General features: G+C 31.2%; 1 protein-coding gene across 1 annotated transcript in view; it reads right to left on the bottom strand.

Annotated features, from left to right (window-relative positions):
* Positions 1-22594, bottom strand: part of LOC113513315 (protein NDNF-like) — a 46270-nt gene extending 23676 nt beyond the window's left edge. Inside the window, exons 1-2 of the mRNA XM_031908970.2 lie at positions 21952-22594; positions 155-328 (exon numbers count right to left, since the gene is read on the bottom strand). Coding sequence (XP_031764830.2) covers positions 155-328; positions 21952-22133 — 356 coding nt within the window. The 5' untranslated portion in view covers positions 22134-22594. The remainder of the gene's footprint in view (positions 1-154; positions 329-21951) is intronic.
* Positions 22595-22997: the final 403 nt, after the last annotated feature.

The raw sequence follows: 22997 nt of genomic DNA, 5'->3' as shown, positions 1-22997 counted from the left end.
TATATATATATTTGTTTTTCTCCCTACTAATTGTTAGTATCAACATATGCTGTGTTTGCCTATGAAAAATTGTTACACTTAGGTCTAAGCTTGTAAAAACAATTGTTGGTGAACTTAAATAAATAAACTATATGACCCGTAACTTGGTACTCACTTTCTAATTTCGCCTTCTTCTAACCTATAAATAGTCTGGTTATCAGTAGGAAGTCGCTCCGTGGGTATTTTAGAGACCGGTCTCGTCACTAGGACAGTTGGTGACGCGAGCCCAGCACCAGCTGCGTGGAAGAGCAGCAGAACTGCCATCCTTGTGGTAAGGTTGCTAAGTTTTCTGCCAAAAAAAAATAAACAATTTTTTTATACAACTTTGAATGGTAAATCATTTTAATTTCCTATTTTCTAAAGGTAATCTGCTGTATTCGACGCTTATAAACATACACAGTAACATGACTTCATAAAATAAATAAGATCTTGAGAACTTATAGTTATAGTTGTATTTTTATTATATGTATTTATATAAAATTTCACGAGGGTGCTACATCTACTCAATCAGGTGAAATAGTTACAAGTTCTGAATTTGCAACTATTTTACTGTATTGGACTCATTTCACTTTATTACCACAGTTTCGCAAGACGGTAACAAATTACGTAGAATAAATTTTTAATGTTTATTACATAATAATTACAATGTTTTATATATAAATAACAAAGTTTTATTTAAATTATTAAAACATTAAATTCAGTTAACTTATTTTCTATATACCGCCTTTTGTATTTTTATGTATATATTTTAATCTGTAAATGTAATATATATATATTACATTTACAGACATACAATATATATATATATATATATATATATATATATATATAAATTACATTTCCTATTATTATTATTATTACTGTTATTCGACATCACTAGGCTGTCTTATGGTGAAATCAATTACTTATTCGTTTATATTATTTTTAAGTTTCAATGAAAAGGCTGTATCTAGATGTCTAATGTCCATAAGATAAACTGATTAATTTAGGAATACATGGCATTGTGTATTAGTTATTTTTGGTTTATTTATTCCAATATGATTTATTACTATTATTACTGTATTTAAAAATAAAATTGGTTTATAGATTAAACTATAATAGGAAAAAGATGCATTTTATAAACCATTTAAGTTAAAAGTTTATTATAAAAATAATGATATTTTTAGTGGAATACCACACTCGGTTTTATGATAGGCCGATATATAGGTATATATATATTTATATTTCTTGTAACCAACACGAGTAATCACTGGTAGGTTCAATAAGCTCATAATACAGAATGACCGTAATTCGCTCGGTCTCACCACAAAAGTTCATTGTTTCATGACCATCGCCTATAAATCTTTACATAGTTACAGCCCAGTAAATGTTTTAAATGATTTATAATGTGATGCAGCGCGCTGCTAAAAGCCTCACGCCGCGGAATGCAATATGATATACTTTTAAATTACAGTAGGTAAGTATTTACATATTTTAATTAGAATTTTAATTTTATTTATGAGTTTTTATCCGCCACTTTGTCTAAATAACTGAGATATATTGATTGGCCAAAACGAAACCTAGCTTATATCCTTTTAAAACCCAGTGCTTTACCAATGTCGTTAAATGTGTACGTAAAAAGTGAGGATTGGTTAAGTGATTAAAGCACTAAGAGGTAACAAATATATTAACTTTTATATTTATAAAATTAGGTATAATAAAGATATAAAAAAAATACAAATCTAATTTTGGTCTTAAATAAAATGGTGCTTGTAAAATAGAACTTAGATACGAACTCTTTTTTTTTTGTAATTTAATCTCCACTTAAAATTTATTAAATCTAAAATTAGTGGTTCCTATATAATAATAATATTACATTCAATTTCAATAGTCAATCGTTAAATTTTCATTAACTTTTAATAAAAAAAAACTACTTAAGTGCAAAAATGCCAGTATGTAAGTAGAACCAAACAATTGTTAAAATTGAATCTAATCATTACTTAAAATCAACTGCAGTACAAAAGTATATAATAAAATATAATATAAAATTAAATTAATTTTAATTATATCAAATTACATTTAATGATAATATTTTATTCTTAAATCTATAAACGGAATATGTGAGATCGTAAAATGCCCATAAACATTCGCCACTGTAGAAATCTTAAGAGGCCATGGACTATAATTATTACGTACGTGATGAAACTCAAGTGAGATCTTTCTTGCATTTCAATTTATCCACAACTAACTGTTTACTTCGACTTCGTCTGCTTGCGCTCTTTACTTCTCTTTCCAATGAGAATTTATTTTATACAACTTAGAATGGCAAACAAGCTGACGGCCCATCTCATGGGAAGTGGTAACCGTCGCCAATAGAGATGAGCAGTACCATGGACATAACAGAGTATACTGTTTCGCCCACAATACCCCCCATGCGTTGCCATTCCTGAGCACTCAGGTGTTATTTCTCTGTACCCAGTAAATTCACACCATATCCCACCCTTCAAACCGAAACACAACCTTGCTTCACGGTTGAAACACGAATGGGACAGAGGTACCCAAGCAATCGACTTTTGAACAAAGTCTCCCTCTGGTAGAGAATTTTTAAAAATTCTTAATATGAAGTCGTATATATATTATAAAAGATATGACGACCGATCCGAGAAGTTCGATTCTCGGATGATCGTATTGATAAAATGGACTTTTCTAAATCCACTAGACTCTAAAGGATTAACGTATGCTAACTAATGGAGGTAACATTATTGTATTTAAGATTATTTTCCGGGTAGAGGGGTGGGGGGATAGACCCCTTATAATAGCGCAGATATATTTTCAGATATGTCTTTGCGAAGCTTTGTTCACAACTTCGGGTGGGCACCAGTCAATTCTAGAGTGAGCATGGTCCACCCAGCTCACTTTCTATATACTTCTATGAGTTATTCTAGAAGACATCATGTTTCTAATTTGTAATTCAGCATGACATGACATAATATAGCAAGATTTTACTATTATATTTATATATTTTTATATTATACATATTTTATTAGATAGATACACACTAATACTTAAATAATGAATAATAATAATAAGAAAATACGTACTTATCGTGATACACTATTTCGAAAGTGAAAAAAGTGTTGTCCTCCTCTCTCCTACTTGCTGTGCCCAACAGGGTCCATAATTGAAACCTTATGTAATAATTATGTATTATGTATTAATTAATTATTATGGAAAGCAATAAATAAATAAATAAAATAAATAAATATTATTATACATTATTATATTATATGAAAGCATAATGTGTACAATTGTATGGAAATACCTTATATTATATTAATAGAGTGTCTCTATGCTTCGAAAAAAGCGGGTTAAATTTTTCATACAATTTTGCGTGATAAATAGTTATGAGTGGTTCCTTTATAACTTCTATATTTACTTATTAACTTATAATTTCTGCGTAAATACTCATTTTATTTATTAAATAATACGTCAAGATACATTGTATGCGTAAGAGTATATAACACTAACATAAAAAACGACTATTTAAAACAGCTAATTTGGTATTTAGCGGATATAAAGTTTACCTGTTTTTGAGATTCGATGCTCTATTTATATAATCTAAGGAAAACACATACATATAGACTATTTTCTCCTTTTTAAAGTTTCTTTAAAATCCTTGCTATAATTAAATAAACAAAATATTATTTGTTTGTTGAATTATATCGCCTTAACAGCTCAAGCAGTCACTATGAAGTTTGGTATACAAATACTAGATTAGAAAAGGATGTAAGCTATTTGTTAATCCGATCATTAAACATGTTCTGGTAACGCGAACGAAGCCACGTGGAAAAACTAGTAAAATATAAGTATAAAAGAAAATATCAATTTCGTAACAATAGTTTCCTTATTCCTTTGTATTAAATAAAAAAAAACAGTACATATTTACCGTCAGTATATAAAGAAACGGTTGCCCGCGTTATAAATCTGATATGGGAAAACAAAAGGCGTTTTGTGAAATACGAACTAAATGGGCCTGTCACAAAAACGAATCATTATTTGTTGCGAACAAAATATTGGCAGTAGAGTTTTTTTTTTTTTTAATGTAAAGAAACTAATAAGTTCACTTAAGCTCTTTTAACTTAAGATTTTCAAAGTAAGTAGTAGTAAGTATGAAACTTATCGTAGAATAAGACTTAATATTTAGTTTCATGATGTCTAGTAGAAGAAATATCATCCTTATTATCTTATCTACATTAGTTCTAAGTTCACTTCTCCAACACTCAGCTGTTGGGGGGGAAAGGGATTGTTAGTAATGAAGACTGAGAATCCCATTACTAGCAATATACCCAACCAGGTCGACCTCCTCGCGGTTCCCCCTGGAAACTATCATGGTTAATTCCTGATGAATTCATCATGATGGGCTAACTGGCCTGTTTTCATTCTCATCTATCACCCTTCACTTGTGCTCCGCCAGCGTATCCCGTTAGCGTCTACATATTTCTTTCGGCATAATGAAAAACTACTACACGAAATTGTATGCAGTTTTCGCAGTTATATTTCTAAACATCTATTTTAAAATCTACTATACTTTATCTCGCCAAGTTATCTTAAAATATTATATTTAATAAGTTTTCTTACTTCTGAGATCCACAAGTACAAAGCAACGAGCAAAAAGCTAATTATTGAATAGAAATGTAAAGTTATAACTTTTTATAAATATTTTACATTTCCATTCGTTGCTGGCATTAAAAAAAATATTAAGTTTATTTGTAACTTGTTAATGCTTTAACAGCACTACTTATTCTCATAAAATTTAATGTACGCGTATTATTTGAGATGCATGAAGCTTAACCTTACCGTGTTGTTTTTTTTTTATCGGCTAACAAGCTGACGGCCCACCTGATGGAAAGTGGTAACCGTCGCCTATAGACGTGAGCAGTACCAAGAACATAACAGAGTATACTGTTTCGCCCATGATATCCCCCATGCGTTGCCATTCCTGAGGACTCAGGTGTTATTCCTCTGTACCCTGTAAATTCACGCCATATCCCACTCTTCAAATCGAAACACAGCTAGCAAACACAACTGCTTTACGGTTGAAGCACATATGGGACAGAGGTACGCAAGCAAACGACTTTTATACAAAGTCTCCCTCTGGTAAAACCAAAGTGATAAAAGTCTGATAAAAACTAAGTGGTAAATAAAGAAAGAAAACGGAATACAATTTCGGTGATAATGTAAAATAAACACCCTCCTTACACCCCAATCACTGTACATAACTAAAGTTTAGACTAGCGTTATCATAATGTACTCTTATGTTGTTAGTAAAAACATTTCTGCCCTCGTCCCAGTCCTAATCCAAAAGCGTTATCTCAAACAGAAGTGACTTCCGAGAAAATCAATGCTTTGTGAATTTCATTTCCTCTTCACTCTAAGACAGTATTATTTTGAATTATTTAAAGAAGAAGACGCAATGTAGTCGCCAGTTTTGAGCCGATTTTGATAATTCTTTGTGTAATCAATGGGGTTTTATTCCCGTGTTTGTACTCCAATTGAATTTTGTTATAATTCAATCGTGATATACATTTGAATGTGAGAATTTCCATAGTCCTGTAATTAGGAAATTTGTATTCGTTTAAAACGATATATATATATATATATATATATATATATATATATATATATATATATATATATATTGTAATAGAAAGATAAAAATAGCTGATTGTCTATTTTATAGAACGTATTAATCGTCTCCTATGAGCAGCATCATGGATATCATACAATAAGATACACTATGATACCATGGTACCCTCCATATGTTGTCATTCCTGAGAACTATGGTGTAATGCCTTCGTACCTTTAATTTCAACCATGTAAATACAGATACTTCACGACACGAGGTGATACAAGTGGGACAGAAAAACCCGTGTAGACGACTTTTGTATTAATCAAAGATTGCCATTGGTATGTTAGAATAATATCTACCTATCCTTATTTTTATGGCTAAGTATGGATTCTTGTAACAATCCGTCATTCGATCTTAAAGTTTGAACGGAGCTCAGGTGTGTGGTGATATCGTACCAAATTCTGTGTAGACGGATAAATCGTTGCGATTATAGCTTCTATTGAAAGAAGTAAAAAATAGCTCCATATGTAGGTACAGGGTTTTAGGCATAGAATAAGTTCTAGGCAAAGGCTAACTTTACAGTAGGAAAGGTGATAATGAATTCGATCAACACAGGAACACGGTACGAGGGTTACAAGTAGGCATGATTATTTTTGGTACCGCTCTAATATCTATATATTGTGTTCTTTTGAATATTGATGGCGGAAAATAGATCATTACCCATTTCGATGTCGCCCGCAGCGATCGGATATCTTTTTTTTTAATACAACTTAAAATGGCAAACAAGCTGATGACTCACCTGATGGAAAGTAGTAACCGTCACTTATAAACATGAGCAGTACCATAGACATAACAGAGTATACTGTTTCACCCATGATACCCCCCATGCGTTGCCATTCCTGAGGACTCAGGTGTTATTCCTCTGTACCCAGTAAATTCACGCCATTGCCCACCCTTCAAACCGAAACACAGCTATGCAAACACAACTGCTTTACGGTTGAAACACGAATGGAACAGAGGTATCCAAGCAATCGACTTGCGTACAAAGTCTCCCTCATGCCCTCTAGTATCTCTATTCATTTCGATCGGGTTCTTCATTACGACATTAAATATTGGTTAACAGACAATATATTCGTTATTAGACTAATATATAGTTACTGTAACTAAAATGTATAGATGTTGCTATAGATTACCCGCCCCTAGTTACAAGATCGAATCTTAGTATAAATGTATAATCTTAATATATTTCGTGCAGCAAAAAACACATCAAAGCCATAAAACTATCGTCCAGTAATCCACGACTGAGGCCTTTGTGTTGTAATGAAGGTAGTCTCAAATCTTTTAATACAGAGTGTCATATTAGTAGATGTAGAAATATATTTTGCTTTTATTATTACTTATCATATTTAGTAAACCATTCCAATATCACTTTTTTGAAATAATAATGTCTTAGATTATATAGATAGAATAGCTCTACAAATGCATTTTCAAAATGGCCACACAGCAGTCTATTGTGGAATGCTCTTGCTCAGCGGTGAACAGAAGTAGATGGAGACATATTGCGAAGACCTCAATCGCGAAGGATAGCCTCATCGACGCACCACTGTCATTGTGAAAACCACGACCACTCTGTTAAGAGTGTACGACTTAAGAGAGAGATACAAATGCATAGTCACAAACAGCCCTTCTAGAAAAAAATACAAACAAATCTATTGATAGAATCGTTATTGCTAGCGAATCCATGAGATAGAATGAGATGACGATGTGCACTGTCTTGTTCTTTCTCATTTGAGCGCTAAACGAAGCAATCTTGTTGATAGGTCCTTGTATTTTGTTTAGGGAGCTGGCTAATTTTTTTATCAATATGCGTGAAAAGGGTTACCATACTATAAATTTGGATATTTGGAAGAAATTATACTCTAAGGTTAGATAGATATATTGAAAAATGGAAACAATACAAAATTATTACCAACATATGTAAGATATTCATAATGATGCTTATTTTTTTTTGAATACATTGATTTATATCTGAGTATATATATAAAATGTTTACGTTTTTAAATAATTGAACTGCTGCTCTTTTTATATTAATATTTTATATTAATATATGTATATCGAATTCGTATATTTCTATTATATCATAAAAAATAATTTCCAATTGAAATTAAAAAATCGTCCTTATATGGAATTTTTTTAATGCAATTACTTGTAACACTGAAAAAGAAAGTGTTTTGTTTGAATTTAAATATGTGTCATAATTCTATCAGCCAAACGTCAAATTTACTGACTTAAACTTGAGCTGTTTTTTTTTTATATTCGATGTTCTATCTATATAATCTAAGAACAATGCGTTTAATAAACAAATGTGTAAAACATTACGCGAATTTTTGGAGGAATTATTTTTTTTAAATAAATCAAACAACAGACCGACAAAAACAAACGGACAGATGTCGGTCATTCCATATCATCGGTACTCCATAATCACCGTCTACGCACGCGTCGCAATCTGAACGTGTTAATCCTTGAGTTATTAATACATGCGCAGACGTCTTCAAATCCGCGAACATAAAGTAAAATACATCAAAACACAGACAGAAATACAAAACTGAAACAGACAGACGGCCTGGCAGACGGTGTATTTATAGTGGCGTTTTTTGTCTCGCATACGAAACAATGAATTATTTATTCGTTCTTTTTGAATACTTAATTCTGTATTTTTTATCAATGATACAACTTAGAATGGCAAACAAGCTGACGGCCCACCTGATGGAAAGTGGTAACTGTCGCCTATAGACATGAGCAGTACCATGGACATAACAGAGTATACTGTTTCGCCCATGATACCCCCCATGCGTTGCCATTCCTGAGGACTCAGGTGTTATTCCTCTGTACCCAGTAAATTCACGACATATCCCACCCTTTAAACCGAAACACAGCTATGCAAACACAACTGCTTCACGGTAGAAACACGAATGAGACAGAGGTACACAAGCAATCGACTTTTGTACAAAGTCTCCCTTTGGTTTTTTTATCAATAATGTTTTGGTGTGACATTATCAAGAAAATAGACATAACTTTCGCATGTCTTCTTAGATTTTTTTATTTTTTTTTCTGCTATTACACCCACAGTATAGTTTGTTTGTTTTAAACAAACTGACATGACAGCCGTTTAGTCTGGGACGTTAATTTTTTTTTATTGTTTTCCGACTGACTCAATGTTTTTATGGAAACATGTCTAGTAGTTCAAATGTTCAGTTTAATTGATTTTTTTTAAAAGAGATATTCATAAGAATGACGAAAAGATACCCTAATTGTTATAAAACCTTTTTTTTCTGATGTAATTAAAAAATAATCCAGTTGGCAACTTTAAAATGGATTTATTATTATTTCAAAAAAAAAAAAGAAGATGCCATAATTGTTTATTACATAACGGCACGTACTAATGTAAAAAAACTGCAGTATCCTTTTCTTTCCCTGTTCCTCATAAATCTTTCATTCCTTTTTTTATTTTCTTTTTTTACACTAAACGTCTCTCTTCTTTTTTCTCTATCCTGTCATCTATAGCGTAAGTGGCGAATACTATCAACAAATGACTTCCCAAGGAGGGTGAAGGAATATTAAGCAAGCGGCCGGTCGTGAAACCAAAAGCCAAAACCTTGAGTATAAATAAAATCTTATTACGCCAATCCCAAATGATTGGGATAATGAGAGAAAGATGATATAGTAATATATGTCTATATATTATTTCCAATATTTTATTTTAATATTTTAATAATATTTTCCTTCCCAGAAGGTTCTCAATTCGACATAATTTTTATGTGTGTATGTTACGTAATACACCTGTTAATGTTGAACGGATTTTCATCATTCCTAGGGTTTATCTTCATATTAGTTTTATATTAAGTTTATTATAATTAGTCTTTCTTTTCTTTTGTAAAAAAAATCTTACGTTATCTAAATACTCTTACAGATTATACCTATATATATTTGATTTATCGGATAGGAAATTATTGTCTACTTACATCTTGAGTATCTTATAAATAATAAAACTATGCTTTTTCAATTAATTAGCAAATTACGATGCAGAACAAATATTCACTTAGTTGTTTTCATCTCCGGGCTGCCCTTATTTTGAGGAAACTGGAATACTAATCTATGCAACCATCTAGAAGTATGAACACATATAAGAAATATAAAATATATAGAATATTCATTGCATTGTACAACTATTTATGGTAGACTTCTCTCCAAAATATTTATATAGATACATCACAAAAGACTTAGACACATTATAGAATAAATTTTTCGAATGAAAAGAACTAGTTGCATAGATTCATACAAACGCTGCTTGTAGTGACGCGGTTTCTTTTGTATTAGGTAAAAAAAAATTTAATTTGGAACTTAATATTTTTACTTGGAATTTTTGTTTTGGCGCGTAATTATTAGTTTTTTTTCAACTAAACATAGCGAGCGAGCTGATCTTATGAAAACTGGTACTTACTGATATTTTCGACAAAGTATGATCGAATAGGGTGTATTCCTTTTGAACAAATGCAGTAATAATAAAATAAAAGGGTGAACACTTTTCGTAAATACATTTTACTACGTCTATATTAATTGCCACTGAATTTTTTATTTTTTATTTTTATTAAAACATAAGTAGTAGGTATCTTTACTGTTTTAAGGAAACAAAGCACATAATATTTAGACTTTTTTAGTGTGTGGTGTTCGTTTTTTTTCCATAAAATCCTTACATTTACTAACTCTTATAAATCTATGGTATATAATAAATCTTAAAATTTATCTTAAGATTTATCTTTGTACGGGCTTTTATAGTAATATATAGTTTTAAAGAGAGTCGATTTTCATAGCTGTTGATCTAAAGAAAAAGCTATTATTAAGATCATTATTGAAACTAGAATATTCTATTTATATAATTCATGTTGAGCCAGAAATTTATACTTTGTCAAATAAGATATTTAAAAATATTTCATAGGCATATGGATCACCATAAGTTATTGTATTTACTGATTATGAGAGCGAGGGATAATTCTGATTAACGAAAAGACCCACATTACTACAAAGTTTTAGAACATATAGATAGAGCATAAATTGACATTTGGCTGACTCAATTTAATACATTTTTTTAACCAAATAATAACGGCTAGTTTTTTCAATGTTGCAAATATTTAAAATTAAAAATTTCCTAGATAAGGCTCTTAAATTTGAATTTGAAATTATTCTTTCTGATATAATATAAATATGTGCGTACCTATTACTTATAAATTAAAATGGTGGCCATTTTCAATGATATAACGAAAACGTATTTTACGTCTACAAATACAATTCGATATAAATTAATCAATAAGATAAGCATCTGGCAAATAAATTTCATTTAGTTTCATCATTACAAATCTCTATGCACTTTGACCTTTAAAATATATTGTTAATAATTTTGTGTCATTTTTATTTTTCGATTTACCCTTATAATATAATTTCTCCCATATATTGAGTAATAAATGTATTTACATTATGGTAACCCTATTTACACACAAACGGATGAAACGTTGACCTGTTTTTTTGGAAGCATTTATATGGGGATACTCTATCTATAATATATTATCTAAGTTTGGAACCTAATGTAAGAAGGTTCGCTACAGAGCACGGGTCTCATTTAATAATAGCAGTATATTGAATTTATAGAACGCGGAATTCTATACCTACAAGTAGATATTACTTCGCAAAAAGCAATAAAAGTGAATTATAAAAATCTGTTCAGAATAAGTGACTCAGTTATGTCTACCAGATGGAGACTTTGTAAAAAAAGTCTTTTGCTTGGGCACTTCTGTCCCATTCGTGTTTCTATCTAAAAACAGTTGTGTTTGCATGGCTGTATTTCGGTTTGAAGGGTGAGATATGGTAGTGAATTTACAGGGTACAAAGGAATAACACCTGAGTCCTCAGGAATGGCAACGCATGATGGGTATCATGGGCGAAACAGTATACTTTGTTATGTCCGTGGTACTGGTCATGTCTGTAGGCGACGGTTACCACTTTCGATCAGGGGGGCCGTCAGCTTGTTTGCCATTCTAAGTAGCATAAAAAAAATATAACATGGTTGTAAAAAAGATATTAATTAAGCACCTCTTCCGTTCAGAAGTCTATTAAAAAAAGTATTTAATGATTAATACTATAATTAGTACTATCAATAATAATAAAAAACAGAGGGAGTCTTTGTACAAAAGTTGTTTGGGTACCACTGTCCCATTTGTGTTTCTGCCGTAATGCAGTTGTGTTTGCATGGCTGTGTTTTGGTTTGAAAGGTGGGATATGATAGTGCAATTATAGGATACAGAGACATAAAATCTTACTTCCATAGAATGGCAACGGATGAGGTTTATCTTGGGCGACACATTATACTCTGTTATATCCATGTTCATATAGATGGGCAGTCAACTTGTTTTCATCGTCGTCATTCTAAGTTCCATACAAATAACTCGAAGAATACCTAATATGCGTAAATTAATTTCTTCAACTACAAAATATGTCTCCTTTACATGTACAAGTAATATATAAATAAATAGAGCTGTTTTCAAGTATTCCAAAGATTGTAACTACAAAGCAAGACTTGTGCCTCGATTTACTTCGCAAAGTAATTTATAGCGGACAATAAAATTTGACAAACAGTTTGAGTAACTAAATTATATTGTTTCTCTCAAAGGCCTATCAATTATGTTAATAAAATTACATTGTAGGTTTTGTCATAGCCTTTCATTAAATGTAATGTTTATTACGATTAAAATAGTAATTTGTATGTTTAAATTTACCTACACAAGAACTACGCTTACGTCAAGTCAAATCTTTTTCTATATGTATGTATGTATTATTAGTAAAAAGTAAAGTACAGATAAAAAAAACTAAAACTGTAATAATATTATTATTATTTTGAATTTTATCCCTTTATTATATTATTATAGATAAATAATATAAAATTTTAAATATCATTTATCCAATTCAATAAATAAATTAAAAAAAAATAAGTAAGTGCAAAAGAAATGTTTTTTTTTTCTATATTTAGATATTAAATTAATTTGGTAACTTTTATTTGACGACATAAATAAATCAAACGTAACTACCATTAGCAAAAGAAGTACCTGATTAAATTAAATGAATTTTAGTAAAAAAACAGATTCTTTTTAATTATTTAAATAAATAATAAATAAAAGAAATGGGAAAAATAAAAACTGAATATTTTATTGAAAAAGAAAACTAAATAGATATATTGAATTTTATTTTTGCGTAGTACAAGATAGTACCGGCTTTAATCAAAATGGATGGCAAAGTCTATTAGACGTCATAAGAACAGTAAAGATTAAAATTCGACATTGGAGAATAAACAGCCCTGATCTTGACAATCATCTGTCGAAGTTTTGTCTAGGGGTATCTCAGTAAAGGGTGTTTTTTTTCGCTATCAGGGTGAAAAAGCACCTTCTAAATTTTGCTCAGGGATCCTGTGTAATCTCGGAATAAATCGATCCTAGCAAAGACTGGCTCTGGTGGAATGGGTGAGTATTGGATGATACCACTGTATCATAGACCGTTTTGTCTCTTTTTGTCAAAAGAAAATTATTAACTTTACTCTGTAATACTTTAACCTTATTTAAGAAACAAATAAGATGTCCCATTATTATTATTATTACAATAATTTATTGAATTATTTTCTAATTACGCTAGCACAGTCACTAGGTGAGGTGAGCAGTGAGTAACGCGCTCTAAAATGCATCACCAACTTTTTTTTTATTTAGTTTGCTTTATTAGAGCAAAACGAAAATTGATTTACGAGATGACTGCGTAAACGGTCATTAAATTTAATTTTAGCGTGTTCCAGTGCGAGCCGAACGAATCATGGATAATTTACGTCAGTTCATACGCGGTTTACGCCTTTGTCATCGGATGATAGTTTAGACAAAAGGACCTAAACAGAACATGTGGATCAGAGAGGGTTCGCTGTTCTGCGTAATACTAAAATATACTTACTAATCATAGTAACAGAGGAATGGTATATAAAACTATTATTATTTTACGATTATATTACAAAACTCTGACATTAATATTAATCTTGTGTAGATTAGTATTCGTGTATAGCGCTTAAAATCTAAATATCTCAAAAAAGAGACTACAGACTACAGAGAGTACAGTTCTTCAAAAACAGTGGCACCCTTAGTGTTGCAAGCGTTCATAGGCTACAATAATCGTTTGCCATCAGACAGGATGTATGCATGTCTGCCACCATCGTGGCATGACGTCTTCGTTCCTTGTCACCAATAAAAATTAAAATTATAACATTGAATTTTTAACCATTTTTGGATATAACACTTATAAATATGTAAATAACTTCCTCACACCTAAAGAATGCTTAAACGCAATAAAAATACATAATCACACTAAAAGGGATTTATTTAATGAATTAAAATGGAATGGTAAGCGTGTCTACGCTATTTGTTGACGCTGGCAAGGGTACCGGTGATTGAGATTAGGTTGTTTTTTTATACAACTTAGAATGGCAAACAAGCTGACGGCCCAACTGATGGAAAGTGGTAACCGTCGCCTATAGACATGAGCAATACCATGGACATAACAGAGTGTACTGTTTCGCCCATAATACTCCCCTTGCGTTGCCATTCCTAAGGACTTAGGTGTTATTCCTCTGTACCCAGTAAATTCACGCCATATCCCACCCTTCAAACCGAAACACAGCCATGCAAACACAACTGCTTCACGGTAGAAACACGAATGGGACAAAGGTACCCAAGCAATCGACTTTTGTACAAAGTCTCCCTCTGATGAAGATGGTGGAGATAAATAAAATAAGAAGGTGAAGATCAAGTCAAGTCAGTTAGGTCCACGTAACGAGTTCGCTAAGAATTAATCATGATGATTTCCTAGTGAGACCGTGTAAAAGTCGACCTGATAGAGTTACTGCTATTAATAAGAAGCTAGCCTAAGTTTTTAACAAACAACCCTCAGTGTCTTCTACCACTTATTCCACAAGAAGTACTCAAAAGAACTACATTCCACCTTCTCATTTTTAATATTCCACCACAAAAATGGCTCCGCAATTATATCGTTACTCGTCAAACCACCCATGTTCGTGTAAGAACACCTAAGGGTGCAAACTTTTACGTGAACCGTACTGGACAAACCTTTTCCATGACATGTTCCTTTATTCTATAATCTTGAATCCCTCAAACGTAACGTAAAAAAGCACTAAGCGAGCCAGCACAGTAGGACCTTACTGTTGAGAGTAGAACATTCAGCTTTCAATTGATCGTAATGAAACAGCTCGACTGATCTTTATGAATTTTATATGTTCATTTGGTAAGTATGAAAATAAGTCGTAAAGTATACTCCATGCCGCTAGGTGATTAGGGTGTCAGCTAATAATGTATAAAATAAAATTGCTGATACCAACATTGCCATCAACACCATTGACGTCAATGTAACGCGAAACCAATTCCTGTGTTGGGAATCCGATAGAAAAACAATTCTGATTAGAGCTAGTTATGCAGAAAATAAGCACATTACCTGGAATGTCTATAATGGATGGCTGTTTATTACGTAAATAGTTTCGATAGAATTGGACTATCAGCGATAACATACCTATTTTTTTATATAAATAATAATAATACTTTTATTTTAAACTTTTGATCCATTAATATTTGTTAGTAACAATGTTCTTGAACTGACCGCGTGAATCCGACATAGAAAAGCCATAAGAGGCGACTAAAAGAACGCGAGGGATGAGCAACAGTGTCCGTCTTAAGACATCTCTAAAGCCTAACTGCAGTTGCCAATCCGCCTATCAAGCGTGGCTACTCCTAGCAAAATCTCCCAAGGGGGAGGCTTACGCTTAGCAGTGGACAGTTAACAGTTGATATGTTGGTGATAAAAATCATATGCCTAGGTGATTGAAAAATCTGTCACGCCTGTGTCGAATTGAATAAAAAGTTTAAACATAATTATCATTATTTTAAATTTAAAATTTTTATAAAACATAATGAAAAAAGTAATAATTACTTCTTTGATGAGCAAATTCAGGGCTGTAAAAATGAAATTTCAAATTTTACAATTAATTGTTTAATAAGGCAACACTTACCTATGTTTTCTTTTGTAAAAGATATTTTTGTACAGAAATATTTTGCGACTATTTATTATATTTATAGATAGCCATCAATACTCTCGCAATTCAGTACTTGTACTAACTTATGAAATTTTCTACACATAGTTTTATAAGTGGTAGTGAAAAAAGCTAAGAACGCATTGGCCGTGTGTCAGTATAGTTCCGTAGCTGGTTAAATTACGAATAAGTTTTAGAATAAGATATCTTATTAATCCCTGTTTGTAGTTCAATCTTCATCCCAAGGGTTCATTGGAAAAGAACGCTTTCTATTGGTCAATAAATTTATTTAAATAAATAACTAAAAAAAACTAATTCTACTAATATTGTAAATGCGACAGTTTGTAAATGGATGGATGGATATTTGTTACTTTTTCACGTAAAAACTACTGAATCGACTTAAATGAAATTTGGTGCACGGGTAAGTTATGTACTAACTTACTACATAGAATATTTAATGCACTTATCGATTAATTCGTGTGAAACTACAGGATACAGCTAGTTAATAAATAAGTCTGCATTAACACTAAGTGCTATATAATCCCAAACTAAGCAAAACTTGTTCTATGAGTATACATAATAACACACCACACACATAACAACTGATATTTTATAGACTTACTTCTGTATATACATATACATATATATATATATATATATATATATATATATATATATATATATATATATATATATATATATATAAATATTATGTATATTGTTTCACAATTACAAATGCTTAACAACTACAAAAGTAATTAATTGAAAACTAATTGATTTTAAACTGAATTGTGGAATTTAGGTCATTCGACTTTTTTCGTTCACTTCTTCCTTCCAGGTGTAAATTCATTCATTTGTGATAAAATCAATTATATCTACAAATAGACACCATTTACCTATCATCCATACATAATTCGAAATCATTCTAATATCACAAATTATAGTCAGTACTAGTAAGGGTTTTCCATGCAAATACAGAACTCTAAATAAGAAATCCCGCAAAAGTGTGTTAAGTACTTGACTGTACAACTCTCTAGTTGCACGACTTATTATTTCATGTATTTATAGAGGCTTTATGAGATTATTTGTTTATACACCTAATAGGAGTTCCATATAATATCTACAAACATTAATTATATACCTATTTGTAATTTTTCCACTATAATCTACGACGGTTTCATGGAATCCAGAATTTTTGTTTATACTTTTTCTTTGACATAAAAATAAGTACATTATTTGAGTTTGAAATAACGTGAATTCACTTTTTTGTTTTTTTTATAGTGACACTGAATAATGAAATATCTAAACATTCAATACATAAATGAATGAATGAGTATATTTTATTTGCGTTATACAATATAGGAAATAAGCATGACAATTTACAAACACAACGATACAATTGTATAAGTACAGTAAGGCGATCTTATTGCTGAGAGCAATATTTTTAAGACATTTAAAATATTTGAATTTAGAATGCAGAATTGTTTATTTATGAATATTTTCTTCTTCATAATAAAAAATTTTTTGTTTCGCAAATTTAAATTATAAGGACTATTTAAAATTTATAATTAATGATCGTGGATATTTTCTTTTAATACTTTTATAATATTGTTATTAAGAAGTTTCTATTTTGACATAATATGTAACTGCAAGTATAATACATAATTCAATTTGATATTGTAACTACCTTATTTCGAAATCGTAGCAGTATTTTATTTAAGTTTATTATTCCAATGACGTAATTTTGTATATAACTTAAATTTGCATGCCAAAACTGGCTGAATGTTGCAACCACATTTATTGTAAATAAATATTATCATTATTATTACAAATAAAAACGGTAATTCTGTTTGTTTTCGTCAAAAAATTAATATGGGATAATACTGAAGCTATTTCCCAATAATCACCTATAAAAGTGATTGTGAAAATCGTTTCAAACGAAGTTTTGGCGAAGTATTCGCGTGCTACAGTTACAACAAAAAGAAAATTCAAATGAATTGGGACTAATTAAACTCCTTTAGACCTCGCTTACAAATTAAAATTTTAACTTGAAACCTTAGATTATATCAAAAACTTTCTTATACAGTCTCAATGAAGGAAACAAACTTTATTTTTAGTCTTAGTTCACGTAAACTACCATATATTTAAGTTATAATCCATTGTTTTGGTATTGGCTTCAGTTTGTTTGTTGAAGTAAGCAGGTTCATGTTCGCACGTTAAATACATAATTACTATTTGTATATAAAATAACAGAGATGTTTTGAACTTAACTTTACTAGCAATTGTTTGTGGTTTCCTCCGTGTTATTGAATGTTTAGTTTCCTTCCTACTAATATTACGAGTATAAATGTGAAAGTTAGTAACGATGTTTCGATGTTTGCTACTCAAGCAAACTTACACAGCTGAATGGATTTGAATTTTGTATACTATAAGGTTCCTATAATAAATAAATATATAGGATACTTTTTAGTTTTTATTCTACTTCAGAGAATAAATAGTTTAAAGTTTCACAAAAGAAACAAACTTCAATTGTGGCAAGACCTTTTGATTTAAGAACTAAACTCCTGAATGAGATATGGTGACCAAAATATAGGCTATTTTTCTTGTTGTCAGAGGTTTCTACCAGCCATTATTTGGTTCCAGTCTCCAATTGCCATTTTGTTCATCCAAAATGCGAATGTTAATACTAGACTCCGAACATCGATCTAATAATCTGAAGTTGCCTAGTTTAGAGGTGAAAAACGTATCGCAAAATATGCGTGAACAAAATAGCAGTCGGAGATTGATGTCTAATAACTTTTTGTAGGTTGTAGAATTTTTGGTAGTTATAGTGATGGCCTATTTTCGAGTGTTGGCGTTCACACACATACTAATGGTAGCGGAATTAAACAAAAGGTGGCCCATCTTCGAGTGTTAGTGGTCACACAGATACTAATGGTAACAGAATTGAACAAAATAATTCTAATTAAATAACCAGTGGACTTACGCACGATTGTTATCTTACAGAACTAGGTGTCCCTAGTTCAGTAAAATAAATAAATAAAGATGAAGTGAAAATACACTTATTTTCTGTTAATAAGTATTAATGCAAATATTTTTTTCATCTAAGTATAAAAGTGATACTTCAATAAAAAAATTAAGCATAGATTATCAACTCATTGTGCCAAGTTTAGAAAAACAGATTATACAGACTTTTCTCCGTATTTATAAAGTTCTTCCAGCTTTAAAACTTATTAAGTTTTATTTTTATTGGATAAGCCAAAGAAAGTATTGAGAGAGGCGAAGTTTGAGAAGTTTTGTATTAATCCTTCGCGGATTACACAACGTCAGTATTACAAGTACCGGTGTTTACAAGTAGGTTTTTTTTTTGTCACTGCAAGGTATTATGTGACATTATTATGACAGAAATTGTGGGGTTTCCGTGTCTTTTAACATCGAATTACGTGGGGGCATAGGTACTTATCTTATTGATTAATTTAAGTGACAATAGGCTCGCACTTGAAAACTCCGACCGGATGATTGTGATGTGGGTTCGAATTTTGTCGGATCAAGTTCCTAATTTGATTTGAATTGTCGACATTTATGGTGCAATGATACTTATGCGATATGACAATTTTATAAAGAGCATACTAGAAGAAAAAGTACAGGGCAAAAGAGGAAGGGGTAGATCGTGAAATATCTACATGGGACAGATAAAGGAAACATTAGGTCGTATAGGGAGGCCAAAGATATGGCCTGGAAAAGAGATAACTGAAAGAAAATGCATGAATTAGTAACACCGATACAAGAAAACTCTTAATTTTTTTTTTATACAACTTAGAATGGCAAACAAGCTGACGGCTCATCAGATGGAAAGTGGTAACCGTCGCCTATAGACATGAGTAGTACTATAAACATAACAGAGTATACTGTCTCGCCCATGATACTCCCCATGCGTTGCCATTCCTGAAGCCATTCTTAAATAAACCAAAGAAGTGGAGCAATGATATTTACTTATTACATATCCGCCTTCAATAATGATGTAAAATGATAAAGTAGCAGTGTAGGATGAAATTTTTAGAATTTTTTTTTGTAATGGGTGATAATGGAATATTAAGCCCATATTTGCTAATTGTATATGCTGATATAGTACCAGTGATAGATGATAAGTGAGAATAAAAAGATAGATCGATTATCCTACCGTAATGAATTCACTTGGAATCAAGCACGATGTTTATGCTGTTATTATAATGGTTTCCAGGAGGAACTGATACACTAAGTACATTGCCAACAATGGAAACTAGAGCAATATTTGTTTTTTTTTAATAAAATTTGGCAACAAGCTGACGGCCTATCTACAATAGAAAATAATAATCGTTGCCTATAGACATGAACAGCACCGTGGACATCACAGAATGACGATGAAGTGATGGTTTTATGGTACTTACCTCATATGTATTGCCATTCCTGAGGATTACGGTTTTTTTCGTCAAATCAAGACACATCCATGCCAGTACAACTAAAATATCACTAATAGTTCGTTCCCTTTTTTCCCTTAACACATGGGCCATACAATTGTTGTGGTTATATAGCACTTTATTATAAATAAAATTAGTATAATATATATTTATATTATACGAATATATAGCGGACTTAATGCTAAAAGTATTCTCTCCCAGTCAACCATAGAGAAGTGTCAGAATACTCGAATGCGGTACTAGTAATTATTGATATACATACATATTAAAATTACATATATAAACGTATATGTAATTAAAATATATTTTAAATTTTCAACGTAAATCGATTTATTGCATACCAAAACTATATCTTGCTGTGTGGCCCCAGTATAGAATTGGCGACCCTTTTCTTCCTGCGGGTATCGTAAGAAAATAAGAGAACTAAATGGTCGCGAGAGAAGGAGTAGCGTCTATCTTAAAATATTACCAAAGTCTAACTATGGTTGCCAATCAGCCTGCCAAGCGTAGCAACTAGCGTTCAGCGAAACTAAATAGTTTTACCAAAGGAACATTGAAAAGTGATAAATAAATTTTAGCCTCCCATATTAACACGGAGCGTTCACTTATTAAGTTAGTATGGAAGACATTTTTTTGTTTGTTATGATTTTTTGATTTACGCCTAATCTAATATTATTCTATAGCATGGATACATTATTACTTTTAAGTACATAATATGATATACATATATAATATGTAAATTATATTCCATTAATACAAATATTTAAAAAATTAAAAGGTACTTATATGATATATGTTTAAAAAATTAAAAGACTGAAAAACTGCGTCATCAGGAATAAAACAAAAGCCACAGATGTAAATTTGAAAATAAAAAGACTCAAATGGAGATGGGCAGGGCACATGATCAGAGGAGATGACAAATGGAGTAAGGAAGATGGTATCCCAGGGAAGGCAAAAAGAAAAGAGGTAGACCCTGCATAAGATGGGATGAAGACATCAGGGAAGTGGCAGGAAAAATGTGGGACAGAGTGGCTCAGGATAGGCGAGAGTAGAAACGGTTGGAGGAGGTTTTTGCCAAATGGCAAACAGATCTTAAAAAATAAGCAAGAAGTAATTATTAAAATAAGTTATTTTGTTTTAAATTTTTTTAAATTTTATGTTTGTTTTTTAATGGCAGTACTAAGTTGATCTGAATAAAGGTTGTATTATTATATATGATAAATGTGATTTTTTTATACGACTAAGGTGGTAAACAAGCATACGGCCCACCTGACGGTGTTATAAATATCCATGTGGCTACACGAATTTGGATAATGTTCAGTACAATGATAGACCGTAATCTTAATTCATGTAAACAAAAGGAGAAATATCGAAGAAGTTATTACACAATATTTTATATTAATATAAAAGTATCACTTATTTTTATAGAAATAAATTTTTACTATTTCTATGTCATAACTTGAGAGCTATAGATTAAATTCATCTTAATAAATTATTATAAATAAAATGTAATGAAGTTCTATAATCTTTAACTGGGTAAATGAGAACTCATCCTTATTTTAAACATTAAATTCATATTTTAAAATCACGATATTTGAATTTAGAATTGTCATTTATTTTTTAAACATTCCACGAAATAAAAAAAAAAGTTTGTAAATAAAAAGCCTTACCCCATCGCCGTGTTTTCTATAATGCAGTTGAGACAACAATAGCCACCACAAAACCAGCTCGACAGACGTCCACCGGGAAATAGTCCACAAAAATAATACAATCCAACGTTTATAAGGACATATTTGAAATTCAATGCGATTGTGAAAAATGGATTCGAATTTGAAACCGAAATCAGGGGCATGTGTTTATATCTAAATTATGCAGTCCGACAAGTGGAAGGTTGCATTTTTATTTATGATTTCTATTAGCACTCTTTTATTCTATACGATCTGCTATTCCTTACGTCAAATATTGCACTGAATGAAACATCCTAAACGGTACCGCACTATTCTTGTATACTAAATTGTATACAATTACTATACAATAGCTCTTATTCCCTGTTAATTATTAATCGCTTCTCACCAAATTCCAATAATCACAATTGATATTCGATAGTAACGGACTCGTTTCAGATTTTAATTAATAAAATTTGAAAACGAGTGGAATGTTAGGGCGAGGTCACACCGCGCGCCCGGAAATCGTACCGATTAATCGTAATCGAAAGAATCGAGCTTCCAATATGTGCAATGTTCGTGTCGCACGCGCCGCGAGCCGACTGCTCGGATCATGCGTGTGCAGTGGGAAGCTAGCGATGCATCGGCGCCGCTATCAAATAAACAAAAAGTGCACAAGGGTGTGCCCGAGCTTCGATACGATTCGAGCTTCGCAAACGCACGAAATGTTAATACGATCGGCGATTTCGTGAAAGTGATAATGCAATTTGAACGTGCTTTAATCGGATTATTCGGATGCGGAAATGTGTTTTTTATTGTGCACAGTTTATTCTCACGTTTTATGGACGATTGCACTTTAATTAAATTATTTAACAATTCTCAACCTACTAAATAATAATAATCAACTAAATATGATGCCATTGTCAACGCAAATTAATTTCATGTTAAACGATATTTAAATAAATTCTGAATAGATTTTAAATGATTTTACTCTGTACAATAAATCTATAATAATTATATTATGACAGATTTTTTTTAAGAATTAAACTTAT

This window comes from Galleria mellonella, unplaced genomic scaffold (assembly GCF_026898425.1).
Source record: "Galleria mellonella isolate WM207_F2 unplaced genomic scaffold, CSIRO_AGI_GalMel_v1 utg56, whole genome shotgun sequence".
Classification (NCBI taxonomy): Eukaryota; Metazoa; Arthropoda; class Insecta; order Lepidoptera; family Pyralidae; genus Galleria; species Galleria mellonella.
The sequence above is the reverse complement of the archived record's forward strand: the minus strand, read 5'-3'. Positions and strand labels throughout refer to the sequence as shown.